Below are 24,131 nucleotides of genomic sequence, written 5' to 3' on the forward strand. Positions count from 1 at the left end.
TATTAATTATTATTAATGATATTTATATTATTAAATCTATTTTTCTGTTTTTTTTTTTTGCCAATTCGTCCAGTATTTCGTCTACAGTTATATTGACAACCTCACGATGAACAACCATAATGGTTAAACCATTGAGACGACTCTAATACAATATAATTACACAATTCATATAATAATATAATATATTATGTTAAGCATAAAGTACTAAATTTAAATTTCATACATTCTTATAATTTAACTATAAGGGAAATGAAAAAAATCTAAAAAGTTTGTTTCAATTAATATTTTAGTGTTTTATGTTTGAACTGTTAATTTTATTCGAGCCTAGAGACTACAATAACTAATAAGTATAGTATATTTATTTTTTTAAATAGAAAATAGATGAATACCTATATTATATTATGTATAATATGGATGAATTATAAATATTTAAAAAAAGGTCACGGGGGGGGGCTATCCCCTCCCCGTTTGACTGCCACTGTCAGGGCCGTACACTAAAAACAATGGAACTAGATGCACGCGAGCGCTGATTCATGAAAATGACGATTCAGTAATTGAATTAGATGAAATGACGTTTTCGAAAATTGATGAATTTTTTTATTTTTATATTTTATATTTATACTATTTTTTTTAAAATATTGTATTTTTTACCTATATAGTTTCTCAAATAAAATCCTTCGATTCTGCAATACCAACGAAACACATCGTGTTCCCGGAATTCACGGACAAAACATATTAATTTATTTACATATTTTAGAGCAAAACACATTTATAAAATGTTCGATGAACGAAATTAGTCAAATTAGATACAGGACTTCTTAGGTCCTATACGCGCGAAAAAAACTGTCTTGTACATAATGATACTTTGTTAAATATATTAATTTATTAATTTTTATACATATATATAGAAGCACCATTTCTCATTTTTCTGACGTGTAAAAATAAAAAAAAAATAAATAAATTTAGCCATGGAATGGGCCACGAAGATGCTTAAACCGTAAAATATACACGATTCAAGAGACGAGCACGTAGAATGAAAATAAAATAACGATAGTTTCAATAAATAAATAAATAAAAATAACTCTCGTCGGTGTTTTATACACACGCAAAACAAAATATACAGCTTTTAATCGTTGAAAACCGACGGGAGATGATGCTATTTGCATAAACGGAAGAATGTACATATTACACACAACACATACACACACACTAGTACGCACCAATACGCATCATGTATATAAATGGATTTTCAGATGGAATAAATCAAATTCGTCCACGTAGAAAAAACCCCCTTTGCGTTCATTTCATTCGTATTCTACGAGATGATTTTAATCGTCAGAGGCAACCGAAATACAAATGACGATCGGTGAACGAGTCAGGTGGAACGCGGTCGGGTTCGCTGCATACGGTGAAGTTTTGTTCATGTTACGACGTGTCGCAGTGTAGTTAACCGTAGTACCATTAACTGTTTAAAACGTGCGACACCAATGTTCATCACCAAGTATATTATTCATTTGCAGTGGTGTCGACCAGTTAGCCCTCAGCAGCTGTTTTCGGCATTTAAAAAATGTACCAGTTGCCCTCACATATAATATACACAATTATAAATAGGGGAGATAAATATATAAATAATAAAAAATGAATATAATTACATTAGAATTGTTATTCCTCGTTACTTTTACAAACAGCTCATGGGCGTCTGAAATTACGCGTTCTGGTAAAAATCTGTCCTTGCATTAGGTGATTAACCTATCCTATTTTACGAATTAGTATTACAATCGTATATATAATATGTGAGGGCAATTGGTGCATTTTGCTTTAGATGGTTTTGTGGAAATTGGTATAAAAAAAGGTACTTTTGAGGTCAACTCGTTCATGTCTATTTGCTGTCCGTTGGATCTTTCGGGTTTTACACAACCGTATCGCAAAACCTGTTGAAACATCGTTACCATACGTTCGGAAGTTGAACGAAATTGACTTAGAGTGCACGGTTACTTCGGTAACGCGTGGTACTCCGTATTATATACTTAAATGTAACCACGTGGTCCGAGTGAATACGGTAGACGACGATCGTGTTACGCGAGATGACGTGGCATGGTGTGAGTTTATAGATTTCAACAACTCATGAGGGATGGACAGTGGTGACCGAGTTCAAGGCGATTTAAAAAAAAAAATATCTTTTCTTTTTCGTTCTTCGTATGTACACGTACAGAGGGCGTTCATGTTACATTATAAACTATAATACATAAAGCTAAAATGTGAATATATTTATGTACACACGTATTACGTAGGCATGTGAATTTATAGAAGAAAATTACGACGGCGACGGCGATAGGCTGTCGATCGTTTTTTCAAGGACATTTTTTTTTTTTCGTTTTCGTCCTTCTCCGGTGGTGGGCAGTTGTCGGCGGCTGCGGCGACGGCTGGTTAGTGGTAGTAGTAGCGTTGGGTCAACGCGATCAGCAGAACAAAGGTCGCGGCGAGAAGCGCGTCACCGCAAGGTGGTCCTGCCGACCCGGACAGAGCCTCCGCGGCCGTTTCCACGCAGCTGTGGAACCTACCGTAGTCGAGCTCGGTGACCGCGCAGTACTGTGCTCTCCTACACTCCAGGTTGCAATCCTTGGGCTTGTACTGCCGCACTGAGTTGGCCGCAATGTATCTGGGAGATAGAAAAAAAAAAAAATAGAGAAAAATAAACACGTAGAAAAGGTCTTGTTATTATTGTGCAATCGTAGTTTTCCGTTGAATACGGGATCGGACGGTTACAGTATTAAAATTCTGTTTTTTTAGGTCAATCGAATAACGGTTTTTTTGTTATTATATGTTATTAAATGTATTAGTTTATTATTGTTGGATGACTGTTATGTTATGTTTGAAGACATTTTAGAAATACCAACATAAGGCACATAGGTTCGAATATTATCTTAGCACATATGTTAGAGAAAATGTATTTATTTATTGTTTAATATTTATTTATACATTTAATTTTTTATCAATAGAACAAAACATAACAAGTTTTCGTCGAAATAATTGTTTTTACAACGTTACAGTTGTGCGAGCCATATACCACACGGGTCTATGCACCCTGGATAATTTTTTCAATCCCTGACATTATAAATAAATATACGTCACTGGTAATATCCGTTGTCTAGCGCGGGTTGGTCTAATGGTTTAAAAAGAAAAAGCCTCTCAACTTGGTTCTATTCCAATATGCATACGATTTTGTCAACGTCGAAACACGTCCGTTTATTTAGATTTTGTTTGTTTCTGTAACATTGTTGTATACCAAATTATATTTATAACGTTTTGTTTATTTTATAATTGTAAAACACCACAATATGGAATTAGCCTTATCACGAAAATAAAAACATAATAAAACCTTCATGCGTCCTAATATTATTACAATGAATTTTAACTAAATATCTCACGACTTTATTATCTTTTTCGTCAACGTGTTTATATATAAAGCCATCCACGGGAAGCGAGGAAGCTTTTATTTAATATACTAAGTTCTATTTGACAATCAAGTTTTCGGATAGAATAGAGCCAGATAGGCTATCTGGTACGAAGAGGGAGTTTGTACACGCACCATGCCGGTTAATCCGTTTTTTCCAGATAATATATTTTTTTCGGAAAAAATGTGTGTCATCTCGAGGTTTTTAATTATATTAGTTGTAAAATTTGAGCTGTCAGCGTTCGGAATACAATTAGAAATTTTTACTTCACGCGTGTGTCTACGGTTATGTACGATACATCACATTCGAGTTTTTTTTAACCAACTATATCACCGTGGAAGTTTATACGATAATATCTTCACTATGCTTAATCTAGGGCGCTATGTATGTTAAACATTTAGTCGCAAACAAACGATTATCAATATTTCATAACACATATAGCTTGCGTGGGTTCGTATACGAGTGTGTACGTTTCAGGAAAGCGCGTACGATGATGAAACAAAAGAAGTCCCTCTTTTCGACGCGTAATATTAACAATGTGACGGTGCGTATAAGGTTGTCAAGTATTTCATTCAAAATTCAATAGCATGTCCTGTGCGGTTCTGACATATTTACTCTCGTGTACATAATTATGTATATATATAATATATGCATAGGATCGCGAACAGAAAACTGTATGCGCGTGCGCCCCGAGAACATCGTACACGCAACCGAATACTATACGAAGAATTCCTGGTGTGTTACATTGCTAACGAGTACTAATTTATCTACTTTTAACGTACAGACGTTATTTTTATGCGTTCACATAAGTCTTGTGACGTAATTACGATATTAAAAGTGGAATTAAAATGCGTAATCACGTTTTTCAGTAACTTCTATACGATCTGTATATTTACTGTATAACTCGTTTCGATACAACCTTTTATTCGAAAGAACTCATGAATCGTTTATTCATTTACAATATGTTTTTTATAAAAATCCAATAATTGTTGTATTTTTAAGTAATATATATTTTGTAGATTGTGTTAAATATTCTATACGTGACGTATGGTACTCATATGCTTGTCTAGTTATATTGTTTTTTTTTTTTTTACGTGAAAATGCGAGTGACAGTTCAAGACTTGGGTGTATTTAAACTGTGATCGACTTTAAATTATTTTAAACATAACTGTAAAAAAAAATAATCTTTTTTAAATTAATATAGAAATAAATATATCATTTACTTACGTCTCAAGCAAATAATTATTAAACTTATTTCATGGGATGTGCAAAAGTTATATGAAATTTTAGTTTGTTCGAAGGAACATTAATTTGCAGTATATGGTCGGAAAATAATCATTAAAAATAGTTCGAGTAACAAATATTATTTGATTATTTTCTATATTTGATATGCTTCTACATAATATCTATATACCTACGTCACATTAATAATAAGCTACCTACGTCGAGTTTAAATTAGTTGAAATTTAATAACTTCAACATATTCATCAGAATTGATTATCAATCAAGTCCTCGGAAGTCATAACAATCTATTATTTACTATTCTCAGTTATATGAAAAGTATAAATTATTTATAATTAATGAGAACGATTTTGAACTCAATATCAATCGTTGGATACCGGTGACACTGAGAATCATAAATAATATTTTTACCATGCATGGAAAACAAAATATTAAAAGAAAAATAATGTATTGTACCGGACTAATAAATCTGGTCGTCAATGGAACGAATCATTTACGATTTAAAACCATTTTTTTTTTTTTTTTTTTTTTTTTTATTATTGGTGTAATTTGAATGATAATTTTGGGTAAAATGCAACTATTTAACAAACCTGCGAAATTATATTTTATATTTTATTATTCATGGCATTCATTCTAGATTTTTTTTTTTCATTTTTAATAGCGTAATTGTATTATACACGATTGTAATTAGTAAAATTAGCAAATACAATAGGTATTTCATTTAATTAGAAAATATTATTTGATTATGCTGCACGGGATTTGTTGTAAGTAAAAGAAGACAAAAATCTAAACTTTTCTGCCGGATAAACGAAACGTTTTCCAAGAAAATTGCGAAAGAGAAAGTTAATAGACAGCGTCAAATACCCGAAGGCAAATTTTAAAACTGGAAAACAGACCGTGCCCGTATCAAAAGATGATGATAGAAAAGGAACGGGGAAAATAATGAATAAAACGAAAGTTTGTTGGACTAAAACCATAGTGTATATTCTACTTAGATGTTTTGGTTGAACATTTTATCCGATAAAAAACCAAAAACCACCAGTGAGACGGAAAGACTAGAGAGAAAAGGAGTTAGCGTCTATCTATTCTACTTACAAGTTTCGAATGGTTCGTTGCGGATTGAGCTTAGGGAACGGTGAACGGGGTAGAAGAACATTGAAGTGGTGTTGGAGGATTATTTGAAAGTTTTTTTTTTTTTTTAAGAATCATAAACAATAACTGAATCTCCGAACCCATAGTGCAGTCATTTCTGCGAGAAACGTAAAAATAAACTTATTACCCGAACGCTGTACGCTATATTATTTTAGAGTCTTTGAGGTTTCGCAGTAACAGAAAGGCGAGGACTTTTTTATTTTTTATTAAATTAATATTTTTATGGAATCGCGTCATATTATATAATAAATTTATACATTATACATTATATATACTGCACCCGAATTGTAATAAACGTTACGACACTCAACCCTACAACAATAATGTATACTCGAAATATGCTGTACACAAATTCTTTGATTCTCAATCTCTCTATCTCCCTTACACACACACACACACACACATACACACACATTTAATCGCTCACTTTGTCGACCTTAGTAAAATATTATAACCTACATATACGTTTACGCTGAGAAAAACACACACCGACTTTTCAATTTCATTTTATCATCGTTGTACATATATTATATATTATATAAATATTACAATAAGCTGGCGCACGTTGGCGTAAGATTATATATTATACTATAAATTATAACGTTAGGAATTGAAATTTATAATATGAGTCACATTTTATGAATGTTGCACTTTCAAAAAAAGCCATGACTTCAAGTTGACAAAAAAAATTATTATTTACATGTTAAACAGTTAATGGGGAATGAAAAACTAAGTTTCATATAGTTGTAAATTTATTATAAATATATATTATTTTATAATATCGACGAATAAAAATTTTTAACAATCCGTTTTTGCAGTATCTAAGAATAAAAAAAAATACATTACAGCATTATTAAAATTCTGCTAGCTATCAGTCACTGACCGAATCATTTTGTACAACTGTGGTATTATCATTTACTTTGAGTTGGTTATTTTCACAAAAAAAAAAGAAAACCTACAAAGGCACTACCACCACCATATTCATGTATGGAAATTTGAATTTAATGTAAGAAGATCGTATAAATAGATAAAAGTACGTTTTTATCATTTCCCAATAGTGAATTTTATGTGTATTTTCTCATTTCTTTCACGTTCTCTTTTATAGTTCATTAGATCACCATTGAATTCGGACAATTTATTATTACCTACGTTTCGTAGAATGGAAAAAGATTCAACTCATTTTTGAGCTGCTCGTGGTTGATTAAAATATAGATTTTTTTTCAACAAGGGATTTAATATTTTTGCTAAAGCTGATCGTATTAGATTTACTGTAATACAAACTTATGTATAACATTTACTATTGTATAATGTATTCACTGTTACTTATATTATAATGTAATTAAAATTATAATATTTTCACAAAAAATGCTTAGTTTTTACTATGGTGTACAAATAATGGTGGCTTTATGTTTTTGTAATTGGCGACTCATTGAATGACGAACTTTTAAACAGATGCCTAATGATAAATAGTGATTATTGTCGTATTAACGTACAAAAATGGTATGCTAATATGACATGTACATCTTATGTATTCTGTACTGTTCACATATGAATTTATTTAAAATTAATTATCGGTTAATATGTCCACGTTTCAATCAGTATCATCAATTCTTCTGTAGGCATCACATGTAAACAATATGTTCAGTTAATTGAGAATGTCAATGTGAGAATCTGCAGAACCTCGGAAATAATTATTTACTATAAAACAAAAATAAGTAGAAAATTGTATGATGACGATTAGATAATTATGATATATTGTTTTGCCATTGCTCGAAAAGATAAATTACATTTTTTCTAAATCCAAAATTCGTTTTCTTTTGAAAAATATAAAAAAAAAACACTATAAAATAATATCGAATGTTTATGTTGGTAGAGTGTGCTTAAAAATAAAATGTTAAAGTATTTTTGTTGTACTATAGAAAGTGTGTGTGTATATGTGTGTACATAGCTATTGTTCAGATGGCGTACGAGGGAGAAAATACGAGCGCGAGGAAATGGAGTAAATCTCGAGAATTTATTTATTATTATTAATATTATTTTTTTTCGCCATTAAAAGTTTTTGCCCATGCGTCGGAACGGGTAAAAATAAGATTACCCGAACGAATGACGAGAAAGTCCTTCATATTATATGTATAGTATAACTATGATGTTGTATTATAAAAAAGCGTCGTCGTTTTTTTTTATACCTTCTCTTCACCCGTCCAAAGGGCCCGGGACTGTGAGTATTTATAATATAAACACTGGGGAGTGTTGGCCACCCGGTCGACTTTATCCATCACTGTATAATACTGTATAGTGTGAATAGCGATGCAATCCGGTGATAATACATCATCCTGTTATAAAAACAGTATTATTATTCGGGCGGTTATATATCATGGGGTGCTTCGATTTGGTAATACGGATGTGGTAGACATTTTCATAGCAATTTCCGATGTAGGATATTGAAATTTTATTACCCACACACGCACATATTATTCAATTAATAATCCAAATTTCCCGTGAATGAATTATACTAATTTTTATTATATTAAAATAAACATTTAATAAAAATAATTTTTATTAGTAATTATTAATTTATATTAAGTTAATTATCAATATAAAATTGAGTGTTGAATTAATTAGTAACCATAATAGAGTTCGTGATATTATTGAATATGTTTTACTATTCGAGTAGAGTGCGAGGTCAAGTATTCACCAAGTTTGGCTTTAAATAAAATTAATCAACGAGATTGTCCGATTCAACATGGGATGACGATTAGATGGACGTAAGAAAAATACCAAGATAATTTGTTTGTTCTTCGATCCGTTAAACATTTTAAACTTATAAGTTTCTAGTCACCGACATTTTACCATAACGATATTGTATAATTAGTTATTACCACATCTGGTACTTATTTCCCGTGGGCGAACGCAAATTAGAGTTAAATTATATACACATTTACAAAATATATAATATTAATGTTATGTACATACTGGACATAAGCGTATAGATTTAAAATAAACATCTGGGGCGTGTTTAGAGTACAATATTTATAATTATATATTGTTTTATCACACCAAATTGCACAGACTCCACGTACATATTTGCATACATATAGCCGGGCAAACGACTATTTTAATATAGAACCACTGCGATAGGTGGATTAAAACCGTTGAAACGATTTTTTAAATGGTTTTCGGTGTATGTAATTTTATAGAAAGTAATAAAATAATTCACGTGCACCTTTAGTTTTGTAAAGACGATTAATTTTATTAATAACTCGTCAGCATTGACCGATATTGATCGTTACACGTGATTAAAAATATATTTCCAATACGAATACTTTCGATTTGTACAAACATCTTTATATCGACATTCAGTAGATATACGATTGTGTCGTCGTGCAGAAAAAAGTTGTTTAGGTATTTTATCGAGGTTCTTGATATTTCCTTTTTTTTTCATATATATATATATATATATATTTATAATTAACTCACACGATTTGGGTCAAAAAAATTTACATTTTTCTGCAAGATAAATATACATCAATAGGAGTCTTACTAATATTTTAGAGTATATTAATAAGCTCATTGTTTTATCCAACTATTCAAATGATATTATCAATTTTTTTATGCGTAGATATGAATTGAGATGGCAGTGAACTGAATTTCAACGCGATACTATAGTATTTTGCCATTTTCACTAAAACTATACTCATAGACGAATATTATAATGACGCTCTGGTGGCACTCTAGCCTTTTTTTTTTATCTATACAATATTTTGTTTATAATATGGATTTTATTTCGTTATAAAATTATAATCGTAGAAACATTTTAACGTGTAATCCATAATATTTATACTATTTATATACTATTTATACTATTTCACCCGTTGTTTCAATAACAGACGATTATATTATTGGTACATTATGATACTAATTGCCTCTCGAAGTCCAAAAAAAGTAATAATTTTTATACGAATTGCCTCCCGACTATATGTGAGTTGCCTCCTAAAGCAAACAACATTATATCGTAAACGAAAAGGGTCTAGTACTAGCTGCCTCCTGATAGGCAAGCAATAAATGTATAAGTGGTGCCAAATATTTTCAAACTTCATATATAAAAATATATTTGTTTTTTCCAAATCGTAAATTATGACTTTTATTATATTCGATATTCAATACGATTATACCTATGCAACAATACATTTAGATAATATACTCACTTGTGTAATGATAAGATATAATCCAAACCAGACCAGAACCAGACTATAAAAAATAATATACGCTACCGTAAATAATTGAGTATCTTTTAATTGATTTTCATTAATTTTCTCGTTCTCATTGTACAATTTTATTTTTACAAATTATTAAGCCATTTAAAATGTTTGAATTAGGTTTTAGAATAGACCAAAGTTAAGTGCGAATCATGTTTAGTCAAAAGGGTAAATGTATTAAAATAATTAAAGGCTTTAAGTTTAGTTTTCAAAAGAAGTTAGCCTTTAGCAAAGAACTGTGGTACCGTACGACAAAATTATGTTGGGCTTTTTTAAAAATAAATGAACATGACAAAGTATAATTGAACGAAAGTAAATTGAATCATAATAATCATGTACCATTATCTGAAAAAGTAGGGCTTGAAACCAAACATTTTTTTTTTTTGATTTCCATTTCGGTTTCGGATAACGGTATTCTTTTCTTTTTAATTTCGTTTTCGGTTTTAGATTTTAGTTTTTATTTTTTTTTCAATTTGGGGTTCATTTTCGATTCATTTTTAGCAAAAATTATATTTATGTAGAATTAATGACAAAACATTGAATATTCATGAAAAATTACAAATAAATTAAATTTATTTTTAATCCCGAAATAATATTATTAGACATTTATAAATTATACACCTGTCACCATAATATACGGCCTAACCTATTTTATTATTGTTGTTATTTATAAAATAAATGACCAAAGTACTTATATCAATGTTATACCAAAACAATTACAATTATATATAAAATTTAAGTAGGTATACTTTATAACATTTTACATTTATATACTATTATGTGTTATACATTATTAGTTTTTAATAGTTATTAATTATTACATATAATGAGTATATAAATTAATACTGTTTACAGTGTATATATTAAAGTCTAGACTGAATTTGCAATCTAATTACTTGCATCTCACGACTACTATATTTATACCTTATTTCTGCCGAACGACCTAACACTCCTCAGTTGACCGTATTTATAACAACTTAGCTATTTAAGTTTAAATGGGACATTAATTTTAATACATAATTGTTTTCGGTATTAAATATTGGTATTTTTTTTTCCGATTTCGTTTTTACTTTCGGATAACGGTATTTGTTTTTTTTTTTATTTCGTTTTCGATTTCGATTATCGGTATTTAATTTTTAAGATTTCGATTTCGATTTTGAATACCGATATTCATTTTTTTCGTTTTTGATTTCAGTTTTGAATACCGTTATTGATTTATTTCATTTTTGATATCGATTTCGTTTTTTAACGGTTTTAAACGGTATTCAAAAACGGTATCAAATACCGGTTCAAGCCCTGCGAAAAAGTACTTAATAGACAAAAAATATTTTACTCTTTAAAAATAAATGCAGTCACTGAAACATTATTATGTGAAAGACCTTCAATGTTACTAAATGCAAAATTAGGACTGCATAAAATAAATACTATTATAACTATCAATGTATTATACATAAAAATATGTATACATTCTCCAAACTTATCTTAAACGAGCAATTAAGTTCATAATGTTTTAAATGAGAATGATATTACATACGAAAATGATGAGTTTTTATTACATAAGGATTTCAAAAGTGGAATTGTTTAATTTTCTACTAAAACTGATTTAAAATTCTTCGTAAAAATCGATACTTTATATGTAGATGGAATATTTCAATATTGTATAAAATATTTTAATCAATTATTCACTATTTATGGATTAATAAATAATTATTACATACCTCTTGATTTTTTTTTATTAAATGATAAAAGCGAATAAAAATATATTAGCACATTTATTGTATTAAATACGTTGTATTTAAAAATGGATAGCAATTAGTTAAACATAATTTATATTAACTTTGATAAAGCTATAGACTTATACAACTCTATAACATGTATATTGCCAAATATTTCTATAAAAGGATGTCGATTTTATCTTGGTTAAGCTTGATGGCGTAAAATCCAGTCACTTGGATTATTTTCGCAATACTCTAAAGACGATTCGATTAGACAACATTTGATGTATGTATTGGGCCTATCATTTTTGAAGCTAGAAAAAGTTTGAGTTATGTTTCCAATAGAAGTAGCAACCGTATAGTCTTTACATATTAAAATAACTCAATTGTCAGGCTATTTAGTTTATAAATATATATATATATATATATACCAGAGGATTCAATTTTTCCTCCTCAACTTTGGATACAAAAAAATTCAAGCATTCAGCGCACAACCAATGTATGCGAATTCTTCCTTAGCAAATTATAAATAGACATCAGCAATGGTTATTTTGAGTCTCCGTATTCTTACATATAAATTTACCGAAATCTTGAAACTAATTCAGACCAGGAATGTAATTTTATGTTATTTTAATACAAAATTCTAATTAACACAACAAAACACATGTACGATTATAAACTAGAAACAAAATAATTGTTATTGATTCGTTAAAGCACTACTACTTAGTTCCGCAAATATTGTGGAAAAATACTTGGGAGGCAACTCGTTTATAATTATGAAATACCTGGTCATTGGAGGCAATTAGATAAATTTTTATTTACGATAAGGATGGGATGTTATCCGTATATTTTGAGAGGCAAATAGTATGCGTTGTACATTATATTATCTCAATACTGTTGTGGTATGTTAGTATGGGGTACCTGAAAAAAAAATAAATAACAAAATTTACCGCACGCAACGGAACTAATATCTATAGCCGTCGGGCGTTACACAGAATTTCTCTCGGAGCACTTTTTAAACTAAATTACCTGTCGAACTGTGGCGAATCTTCTTCCTGGAACGTTTCCGCTATCATGTGCAGAGACTTGGGCGTAATTTCGTGTAGTCCGTAGTAATGTGTCAAGTTGTACTCGATCCTCCACTCGTCTGGATCGCCGTTGGTTGATGATTCTAGATCGATGTAGTACTGCGTGTAGTCTAAAATCTAATCGAACCAAAACATTAAATAAACAAAGCTTTGATGGTAGTTTCAAAGGTCTCGGCTCTAGGGACATGTTATGATAGAAGGTTTACCTCTGTCGGCAACGTCTACTCTCAAAAGAAAAACTTTTTTCCGCGCAGGGTACATTTTAACGCGTCGTCTTACCGTTTCAATTCCCAAACTAACGGTAACAATGGCGTAACAATATTGCGGAAATCGATTACGGACGTGTATCTCTGTAATTTCATACACAGAACGCGCAGTGGTGTAATGAAAACAGTCATCGAATGTCTGGGACCTTAGTCGGGTGACGTTCGATCCGACTGGAGTCGGTGGTTTTCGGGACTCAAGTGTTCTACAATGGGTATGCACGAGTTTACACAACACACGGTGGTGAGATACGTTTTTCGAACAAAACGGTTTGGATAAAACGCGGTTTCAATTGTTACCGGGAAATCTGCGAACGCATAACGTGTTCGAAACTAAGGTTCGGATCCTAGGAGTGGTAAATTTCCGCCTCTACGTTGCCGCCGAATGCTGATGCAGATATGGTATGAGTGAAGCAATGGAGTGCAATGAAATTTAATAAAAATAACAATTTCGTTACACTTACGTGTCCCGTGTTTGTGTTGAACTTGTATAGTCTCAAACCTGGGTTGTTGGACACGCCGGGAGACTTGTTAGGCGATAACGACGGTGCGATCATCATCCATGACACCGGTTTCTCTGTAATACACATCAATTCGCGTACGTTATTTACGACAAAAAATAATATTTTACATCTCAATACGCAATGATGTATAGCACATTAATAATTTGAGCTAAGTCAGAAAATTAAAATGAGCATAAAAACAACGATATTGCACGTGTAATATACCATGTTACCGTTTGAATTTAAATTTTAGCAAATTTCGTCATTACAAAGACTTTATAATGATTCCAAACCATATACGAATCGGACAGTATTATTTGGTTATAGTCAAAATATCCGAAGATACGTGAAGATTATTCTTTTGTAAAATGTATATTTTAATTAAATTTGAGTTTCATTTGTGTATATCATATATTTTTGTAATATTAAAATCTAATATAATTACGAAATTAAAATATCGTTTGTATTCTATAAAACTGTCATTCCTTTGATTATTTTTCGTCGTGAAATGTATTTGCTTAATACGACCATGAGTAGTTTAATTATAAGAGTGATTAAATGTTTAAACTATTAAAAAAAAAAAAATTATTGAGTGGTTGAAATATTACAATAAGAAATATTTCTAGGCATTCAATAAGGATTTATTCTAATTATGATTTACATTTGATCGTAAGTTGTTTTGAAATTTTTGTTGATGATATGGATTTTCATATTTTTCCTCTGATGAAATGGTCGATTAGAGATGAAAATGTGTTTCGTATTTAACTATTTTAAATTTGATACAATAATATAATATTATCATCTCATAAAAAAAAAAAAAAAATAAAAAAACTGTGTTAATAATTTTTCACGCTTTTCCCTTAGGTCTAATATAAATAATATAAATATGGATTATACAATAGTCTTCTCCATGTGCCTTAAAATATTTTAAAGAACCAAATATATGCCCTGGAGCCTTTTTTTTTTTTTTATTAAACTGTTGTCAGTACATTTTATACACATTTTATAACCAGATTTTTCCATTGGTAGTTTTATCTATATATTGCCATTGTCAAGCGTGTACGTAAACCTATTAATTTTATCCGTAATGCGAAAAATTCGACACGAATTCGAGTCAAGAACAGAAATAATTACAGGTTGTGGTAGTTTTCGAAAATATTTAAAATTAAATGAGTCATATCACGCCTAGCTCAGGTCGATAAAAATCGAATACGGACAAAAAGTTAAAAAGAAAAAACTGAAAATACATTGGAAATAATACTTGTGGACATTTTTGGTTTTTATTCATTTTCCTTTTCTACATATTAATCCCGAAACGTTTAAAACCAGGAGGTGACAATCGCGTATAATCAAATCACGTTGAAACGGTGGTGTGTTTTACGACACTTTGAAAGTTTTAACGAAACCTTCCACACTGTTGAAATAAATTGTGTCTATAAATATATATATATATATACATTTTTGTAAGCCGTTACAATATGCAATGTTTATAATTGTAAAGGATCGATACATATATGAGAACAAATACGAATACAAATACAAATAAACGTGTTCTTTAAATTCCGTTGAATTCGTTCACGAATTTACTATGAATAAATGTACTGAAAAATTTGTTCTTTTATTCGAACAATCGGTGATAGCATGGATTTGACGTAAACTACTATATTATGATAATAAATACGTACGAAAAAATATACACCATGATTCCCGAAACGTGTCGAAAATCATGTACCATAATCGAATGATAATAAAATAGGTGTGTAATGTGCATTGTTGTCGACAAACACAATTATTTATGATTCACCATTAAAATGTTTTCCCCGACGTTATTATCATTATTGTACACACACACTTGCGTCAATATAATGTTGAGAAAAATCAAATACCACAATAAAATACATTAAACCGTCATTTATATGCTGTCCATATTAAAAAGCTTTTAATATCACATTAAACGACTGATTATATTCATCAGGTATTACTTTTACTATGTAAAATTTATACTATTAAGGTGCGTGTTTTTTATCCGTCAAATGAGTTAAAATGTTTTAAGGTAATTAAATTGAAGGCATATATGCCTTTAATTTACTAAATACAAGTTTTCATTTTGTGTCGTTGGAAGTTCAGCATCTCTTCTGTCTATTACATTACAAAAGCGTAGAAAGTTTGTATCCCAAACCTTATATATTAGACTATATACCTTTAAATATATTTATAAATTTACGTTATAAAATTAGAAACTCGATGAGTATAAACTACGGTTTAGCGTGTTATTTTTCAACTCCCAGCGATTGAACTCTTGCATTTTTTCACTATTTTTCATCATATTTATCATATTAAGGCATATATTTTACGTAAAGCGAAATATATTAAAAAAAAAAAAAAAAAAAACATTGCCTTTTGTGCCATATATTGAGTCATGATTTTATTGACTTTGTATAAAACTGATGATACATTATTCATACGCAACCGGTCAGATCTTAAAATATAATAATACTCCATTTAATTACGTAATGATTTATTTATTTATTTGTATGTATAAACTATTTCTATTTATTTTTTTATTCTCGTATATTATTCACGGGTATAAACCATTTATTAATTTTTAATTTTAATTTAATTTTTAATTATTTTATTAAATGTAAAATGTACGAATCATCAAAGCTGGAAAAATCGGTTACGCTTCGACCTAAAATAAAATAAAATAGAATATTTTTTTTATTAGTCTATAATATTTTAAAACTTCACGAAAACTGTAAAGAAGCTTTATTGGATACTTTCAGTTTTTCATTTAATTATAGTATCGAAAATTCAATAACACCTAACCTAACCAACATAAAGTTATACTTTACTTCTACTTCTGTTATCGTGAAATATACTTTATTATGAGGCTTTTGATAAAGTATTACCACCTTTAAGTTTGATCGCACCGAATAAAAAAAAGAGATATAGGACCTTGAGATTACATAATCTAAAAGCTGGTATGGCATCCCCTTGTACAATTCATGTAATATTTTTATTTACACCACTGATATGTCCGTCGTCTGTAATATTATATTTTATTAAACAAAAATCACCAAGACGGCGTAACGTATAGGCTAGACGTAGTACATAACTGTATGGATACGATGCGAAGTAGATAATTTTATTGTTAACAGGTCAAATTAGTTTACAATTCTTATTTTCATTCTTATCATATAATTCTAATTTCTGATCTTATAACATTTAAAGTGATCATAATATTCGTTTATTCATTATTTGTACTATGGAATGTTAATAATAAATAATGTTTTGGATTGTTTTCAAAATCAACTAGAACATTCAATAAATAGTTTTAAAGATACATTTTATAATACTTATTTTTTCCTTGTGTTATAATAATTATAACTACAATTACTGTATATTAAGCACGATTATAAAATATTTAAACTGTAAATCACCAACGGTTAAGCATTTTATACGTAGTTTATGGATGAAAATAATTCATTTTTTAAAGATTAGATACCACTGATACCAGGTGTATGTTTAAAAATATAAGTGTTCGTACGACCGAAATGCATCGATAACGCAACATTAATAATGGATTAAACCGACAACGACATAAAAAACACCTACCTAATTTTTTCAGTAGGATATTATCATTGCGTCGAGGGATTATAATATGTGTATTACGTATTATTTTATTGTTATTATTATTATTCAAATTTGCGGCAAATGAAACAAAAACTTAGTAACCATGGTAATCCTATATGGTTAAAGTGCATATTGTGTAATACGTATTTATACGTAGGATCTGTTATCTTTTCTTTAGCTCTCTCTTTATACATATATAATATATGCGTATGTATGTGTGTACTAAAATAAAATTTATTAAATAATTTGTCTCTCTTCTCCCTCTTTCTCTTTCTCTTGGTCACTTGGTTTCTGCGATTATTTTGTTTTGGTTTTTTGAGTCAGGATTACCATCGTGTATCATCTCCGTTGTTAACCCGTAATGATTATATGCAAATTTTACTATCTAATCTGGCAAAACCTTGACGCGGACCATGCGGCAGTTGTTATCACAACGGCCGTCGATATGACGGGAATAACGGGTATCTATCTTTTCTGATCAACCACTGGACACGAGATGCACCGTCAACGTAACATCCGGTTAAACAATTTATCATAGGAGTGATACCTGGAACGGTCGCGACGACGTCTGACACTCTCCACCACCGGGTCTGTCTGTGAGTGTGTTCCGAGATTTCGACAATCATGATCACGGTTCACAAAAAACATCATTTTTGTCATTCTGGTTCATTGTTCGTTGTAAATAAATGTTAACCTACTACCACGACATGTCTCGTTCTTTTATTTTCATTTCACATTGTTTAATTTCCATTCACCATCATATCTTGTTGCGTTGTGCGTTCTACATCGGACGCGTTCCCAAACAACCTGTCATTAATCGACCCTGTAAGTAGTTTAGTCCGTCGATGGACCACCCTGTTTGATTAAACGATAAGTTTGTCATCATTCACGGTCGGATTTGACGGTTACACGGTACGTGGGATCGAATATTTTAATAACGCGCAGAAAAATTTAGTTATTTTATACATATTCAATAATTTTTGAAAACGATTGGCGTGGAAAATAAATTCCCTTAGAGATTGGAATAAAATTTATAATATATAAGTAAATTATTATTTCATAATTCATACATAATATATTATATATTTGACGACCGTGGACACTAAACGACAAAGGAAATCTGCTCCCAAAATATGAAACGCATAAAATATTATAAATTATTAATCCCGAGTAGCAGTTAGAAAACAATTAGCTATGTAAAATGTACAAGACTCAAGCAAATAATAATGATTCTAATTCGTTATTATTATTATTATGAAATGTATAGTCCCTAGGTTTAATGAAAATAATAAAAATTTAAACAATAATTATAATAAGCAATTAAGACTTATAAAAACTATAATTATAAATACCACCTTAAAAATGTATACAACAGGTGGGTTCCATACGCAAAAGTGGTCATATTGTATATTTAACGTAGTGCGGTCGGAACGTTTTTTTCTTTTCGTTTTACATAATTATCAGAAATTCAATATTAAAAACCTCGATAACCATCTACAACGTAGTGCCGTTTGACCCTAACGTAAGTATATACAGCCATTATATCATTATTTAACTGAGGATATTTCCATAATAGACCTCATTATCTTGTATATATGCGAGGGTTTATCTTTGGATTTGAGAAATTCTTAGAAAAAAAAAGTTCTAAGTTTTAACAGCAAAATATTTTAAACGATATCGGCAAAAACGATTAGGACGCAGTCGAATTTCGGCTTTTATTTTCCTAAGATAAAATTAATTAATTTTTATATATGTAGTATATGTGTATATTATACTCACTGTTTTGATCGTAGACGATACGAAACGTGTCGGAGTGCAGGTGACCGCAGAATTGACCAACAATAATGTTCGCAAACCTCCGGATCATTAACAGGTATTTCACACTGTATTTGTCGTGAAACGTAGGCGCCTCGTCGTGGTCTCTCTCGTTTGCTCCCGGACACATGTGACTCACCAGGTACACCTATGAAAATACAACGTGAAAGTAACGACGACGGACAATGAAATAGTGTACACAAAATTAACGTGGCGTGTGCGGTTTCGTGGATTTTATTATTATTTTTTTTTTTTTTTTTTTTGCTTATTTTCCAGAGAGAAAACTTTGAATTTCGGTAACACTAACACTGGAAGGTTTCAGAAAGTTTGTTTCGGTACACAATCTTCATCTGATTTTCACGAATAATCTGATTTCATTACAATCGTTTTGGTCCTGGTCAACTTTTAAACAATTTAATAATGTGAACTCGGTTAAGACGCATTATGTTTATACTAGTCATAGTATAACCTAATTTTGTATTCTCGGTTATATAACGTTGTGATCCAGTCGGAATTTCAAAATTAGTAATCTTATTTTGTAATTTACAGAAAAACTTCGTCATTGTGTTGAATATAATATTTTTGCGTTTAATAATATTACCCAGCTTCATTTGTAGTTGATAAAAGCATTAAGAACCGTAAAGGAATCGTATAACTATGTGAATTATACGCGTGACGTTATAAAAAAAAAAAAATCCAAATTATGTATATTTTAAAAAAAAGTTACTTATTTTTATTATTCACTTTGATGTACATGCATCCGGCAGGCGAGTCGCGTTTATTTAATTGAGTATTTTTCATGTCACATAGGACGTGTTTATTTAATATCAACGAGTAATTTAAATATATTTTACGAAAATAATTATTATGTTAGACCTGGTGTGGAATGTTTGTAAAGGGGAATATGATATCGTAAGATAATTACGCACGTAACTAATTCTTGTGTATCAATAGAATATTAATAAATCGTAACGAGTAAAAAAACACCTGAAACGTGCTGATATAAGTAGACAATTTACGTGAACATAAAACGATTTTAATATAATTAAAATTCAAATAAAATCCAAATGGTGTCGTTCAAATAACAATAGTTTATGTACGATATGATATAAAATCGTTATTTTATTGATCTTAATATTTAACATAGTGGTGACATTTTCGGTTAGGGTTATCATTGAGACTGATCTTTACAGAAAAATTGAGATTCGTTCAGTATGAAGTCGCACGGTTCGTCAGAAATATAGAAATGTAAAATACTTTTTTTTCTTAATAGGTATCACCGTTATTATTTCTTAATTACTTGTATTAAAACAAGAAAAAAATTACAATTTCTTCTTATTTTTTCAGATTTGCAAATTAACACAAAATCGTACCAAAAGTTAGTCGTTATCATTAAATATTGAATGTCAATATGACATACGTACGTGTATGAGGAAATATGACTAAAATATTTTTTTCAACTTTTAAACGGTATAAATGTTATTTTCATATTCATGTTAACGATTGCATCAGTATTATTATAAACATTTTCATTTTTTTTTTACCGTTAGAGGTTTATATACACTATTTCGTTACATTTTTGATATTCTTCAACCATTCATCGAATTAAAATATAGTTAAAGTACTCACTGTTTCTTTGTTTTTTACAGATTTATTTAAGATTTTTTCCAGCCATTCAAGTTGTTCATCGGGGTTGACATTTTGATGGCCTTTCAATGTGGAAAATGCATTTGAATTGAGCGCGATTATTCTAAGTTTGTTTCCCTTTTGCTCAATCGTGTAATATCCTCCTGCAAATAAAATAAACGGTTTTAGTACACGATAATTTTTCAGTTTACTTTTTAATTTACCATTATTTGAGTTATAAACACGTAATTAATCAACAGGTTAACGTGAATCTGATTTTGTAATAACTTGATACGGAACATATGGTTAATTCGACTTACAAATATAGAATATGCTACGTACAATAAAATAAGAATACCGCAGAATTTTAGGCTATCAAAATGTATAATGTACACGTGATAAACGATGTGCCTTTGCTATTTATACCTATTGTACACCTATCTGAAAGGCATTTCTTTAATCGTTTGTCCATGTTTATATTTTATATGAAACAACAAACTTGACCTTTATCCATACGCAAATTACTCGCATTTCTGGCGTATTGAGTATACGTCATGCCACGACCACGTAACGGACCCTTGCAAATAAACGCTCGTGGAACTCTCACAGAATTTAAAATTCGTTCAATGTTCCAACTTTGCGACACTTATATTATTACGTTTTTCCGTAAGCTTCCGAAGTATAACATCACCATTGCAAGCCCCACAGCATTTTCATCGTATAAAATTAATTGTATAATTACAAACTTTAAAATTAATAAGCATTATCGTTTAGTTTTAAATTATAAGTGTTTGTTAAATGTTTATCTGCAGCGTGGTCACATTAAAGTGCGCCAAAGAGTCGTAGTGCTATACCATTAAAATACAAATTGTATTTCTGTCGGAACGATAACTCTACGCTATAGTTATATATCATAACTGCGAAGCTATGTGTTTCAGATTAAAGTTAAAAATAAAAATAAAAAAACAGTAAAAAGACTTATTCAATATTAGTTAGTTTTTTTTTTTTTTAATATAATATATACATGCACAATACGGAATTAAAATTCTAACTCATTTTTATATTTATTTTTGACACGTTTTTCAAAATTCGTTGATAATTTAAATTATTTAATTGAAAATATTGCGTCGTAGTAAAAATGAACTACCTTACGTTTGGATTGGGTTTTTATAATTCTGGTCAAATTTAGTACAATAACACTGGTTAATATAACAGTTGCGTGTTTCATTATACAGACAAATAATTAATATATTACACTTTTTCGTGGTCGTGTCTGTGCATTTTGAAATAATTGTTTTTTTTTTTTTAACATTAAAATAAAATCACTGTGTATTTTTATGACAGTAATTTTAAGTTTCTTATATTTTTTTGGCATTATTTTAATATTATTATTATTATTTTAAAAACTGTTTCTACGGAAAGTTAATATTTTTATTTTAATAATAAGTTGCACAAGCAATGATATGTGATATTCTGTGTAATGGGTTCCGGGACATTTTTCAGTTATAAATTACACATTGTCATGCATTTACATCACTGGATGGATTCTTCCATCAAAACCACAACTAGACTGCTAATTTCACATAAATTATGTTCTTTGTAAAAATATACAGATTGTCTAAATAAAAGTAAAAATTAAAAACATTAAAAATAAATAAATCACACAAATCATTAGAGATTTCTGATTTTTTTAAGATAAAGATATTGTGATTATTTTAAATTACGAAAAAAAATATATTGCGTTATAATATCGCAATACTATATACTAACATTTTCATTCTTGTAAAAAAGCATATTAATAAACAGAAGTTTAATACTGAAATCTGTACGCTTTTTTGTAGTTATAAAATATTTTTCATAAAAAAAAAAAAAGTAAAATCACAATCTACCTATACTAACACGATTACTTTATTCACCGTTAAGTTTCGTTCATAAAACAATACAATGTATAAGATTAAATCAACAGGTCGTAAACAAAACTATTCAATTTAAATTTAATTAAATATTTTTAAATATGATTTTATATGTATAAATTATTTTATGACTATTAGATTTTTTTAATGCAAACAAAATTAATTGACTTATCAATTAATAAAATAATAAATTCATAAATAAAATACGAGTACTCAAGATGAACATCTACGTGCACGTATTATAGTTAAGTAAAATAATAAGTATACTGTATAATTAAAAAATGCCAATCACAACAAAATTCAGGTCACAGGAAGTATAAGACACATATAATAATTGTTATCTTATTTCAAAATGTGTGTTGTGTCTAAATATAAAATTAGATTCGGCGTATACGATAATACTAATAAATAAATATATTCTAAAATAATATAATATATTCATTCAAAATTGATAAGTACTATCTGCTTAATTTCGAAACGAAATAGTTTTAATTTCATGTTACTCCAAGCTTCGATGATTGAAACAAGAATCGTCCAGATGAGATTATTCAACGAAACTGCCCTAAAATAATTACAGTTCAATGAATAGGTTAAATATAATCTAAATAATTAAATGTTGGTCAAACATTTTTCATTAAATATTATATCCAATTATACTTAATGTAACACTAGTACATGGCAGTTGCCACTAAAATGAACAATAAACAAAGTGCAAGTATTTCAATCAAAAATCCTAAGAACTATATTAAACGTCCACGGGCACAACAAATAAACGACATTTCATGACGTCTTCTTTATCCCCAAAATTACATCACATTACTATCGAACAAGTTTCAAGGATAGTAAACAAAATCAAGAACAATACAACTTGAATGAAACAGAACTGCAATAATTAATTCTCTGTCTTTATATATAGTCATACATTACTATTTGTAATTCATTTTTAAATCAAGATATAATTTTATCATAAAGTTAAAATAACAAATTGGTCGATTAAACTTAAAAAAAATATTATAAAAAAAATGTATACAAGCTATTAATAATAGCAAACTACGTTACACAAAGGTTTTTATATTTTGTTCCATATACGACCCTTCCAGTTTTCATTTATAAGATATAACCTCACAACGAACAAGGGTAAAAGAACGATACACGATAAAAGTAAGAAGAAAAATTTATTGGTTCGTTACTTCTTTGACGAAAAATAATATTTATTAAACATGTTTTAACAAGTCCGTTGTTATTAGAAAAAACAACATTAATTATGAAACATAACTTTTAAACATAACAACATTTTGAATGATAAAATATAAATATTTGATTTTTAAAATAAATACATTAATTATTTTGGCACTTAGGCTTACAATAGCGTTTAAAATACCTCCCATATACACTCTATATATACTCATATATAGCTCTTTTATTTTATATCTTGTTTTAATTTTCAAAATAATTTTATTGAAATTTTCA

The 24,131-nt window shown here is 29.3% G+C and overlaps 1 protein-coding gene across 3 annotated transcripts in view; it reads right to left on the bottom strand.

Annotated features, from left to right (window-relative positions):
- Positions 1-2,164: 2,164 nt before the first annotated feature.
- LOC112692718 (acid sphingomyelinase-like phosphodiesterase 3a) overlaps positions 2,165-24,131 on the bottom strand; it is a 279,185-nt gene continuing 257,218 nt past the window's right edge. For all 3 annotated transcript variants that reach the window (XM_025567473.1, XM_025567472.1, XM_025567471.1), the window contains 5 exons: positions 20,752-20,912; positions 19,087-19,270; positions 13,636-13,748; positions 12,850-13,025; positions 2,165-2,659 (listed from right to left, as the gene is read on the bottom strand). In XM_025567473.1, coding sequence (XP_025423258.1) covers positions 2,428-2,659; positions 12,850-13,025; positions 13,636-13,748; positions 19,087-19,270; positions 20,752-20,912 — 866 coding nt within the window. In that variant the 3' untranslated portion in view covers positions 2,165-2,427. The remainder of the gene's footprint in view (positions 2,660-12,849; positions 13,026-13,635; positions 13,749-19,086; positions 19,271-20,751; positions 20,913-24,131) is intronic.

The sequence above is a fragment of the Sipha flava genome, unplaced genomic scaffold, assembly GCF_003268045.1.
Source record: "Sipha flava isolate LNK unplaced genomic scaffold, YSA_version1 76_pilon_pilon, whole genome shotgun sequence".
In the NCBI taxonomy this organism is placed as follows: Eukaryota; Metazoa; Arthropoda; class Insecta; order Hemiptera; family Aphididae; genus Sipha; species Sipha flava.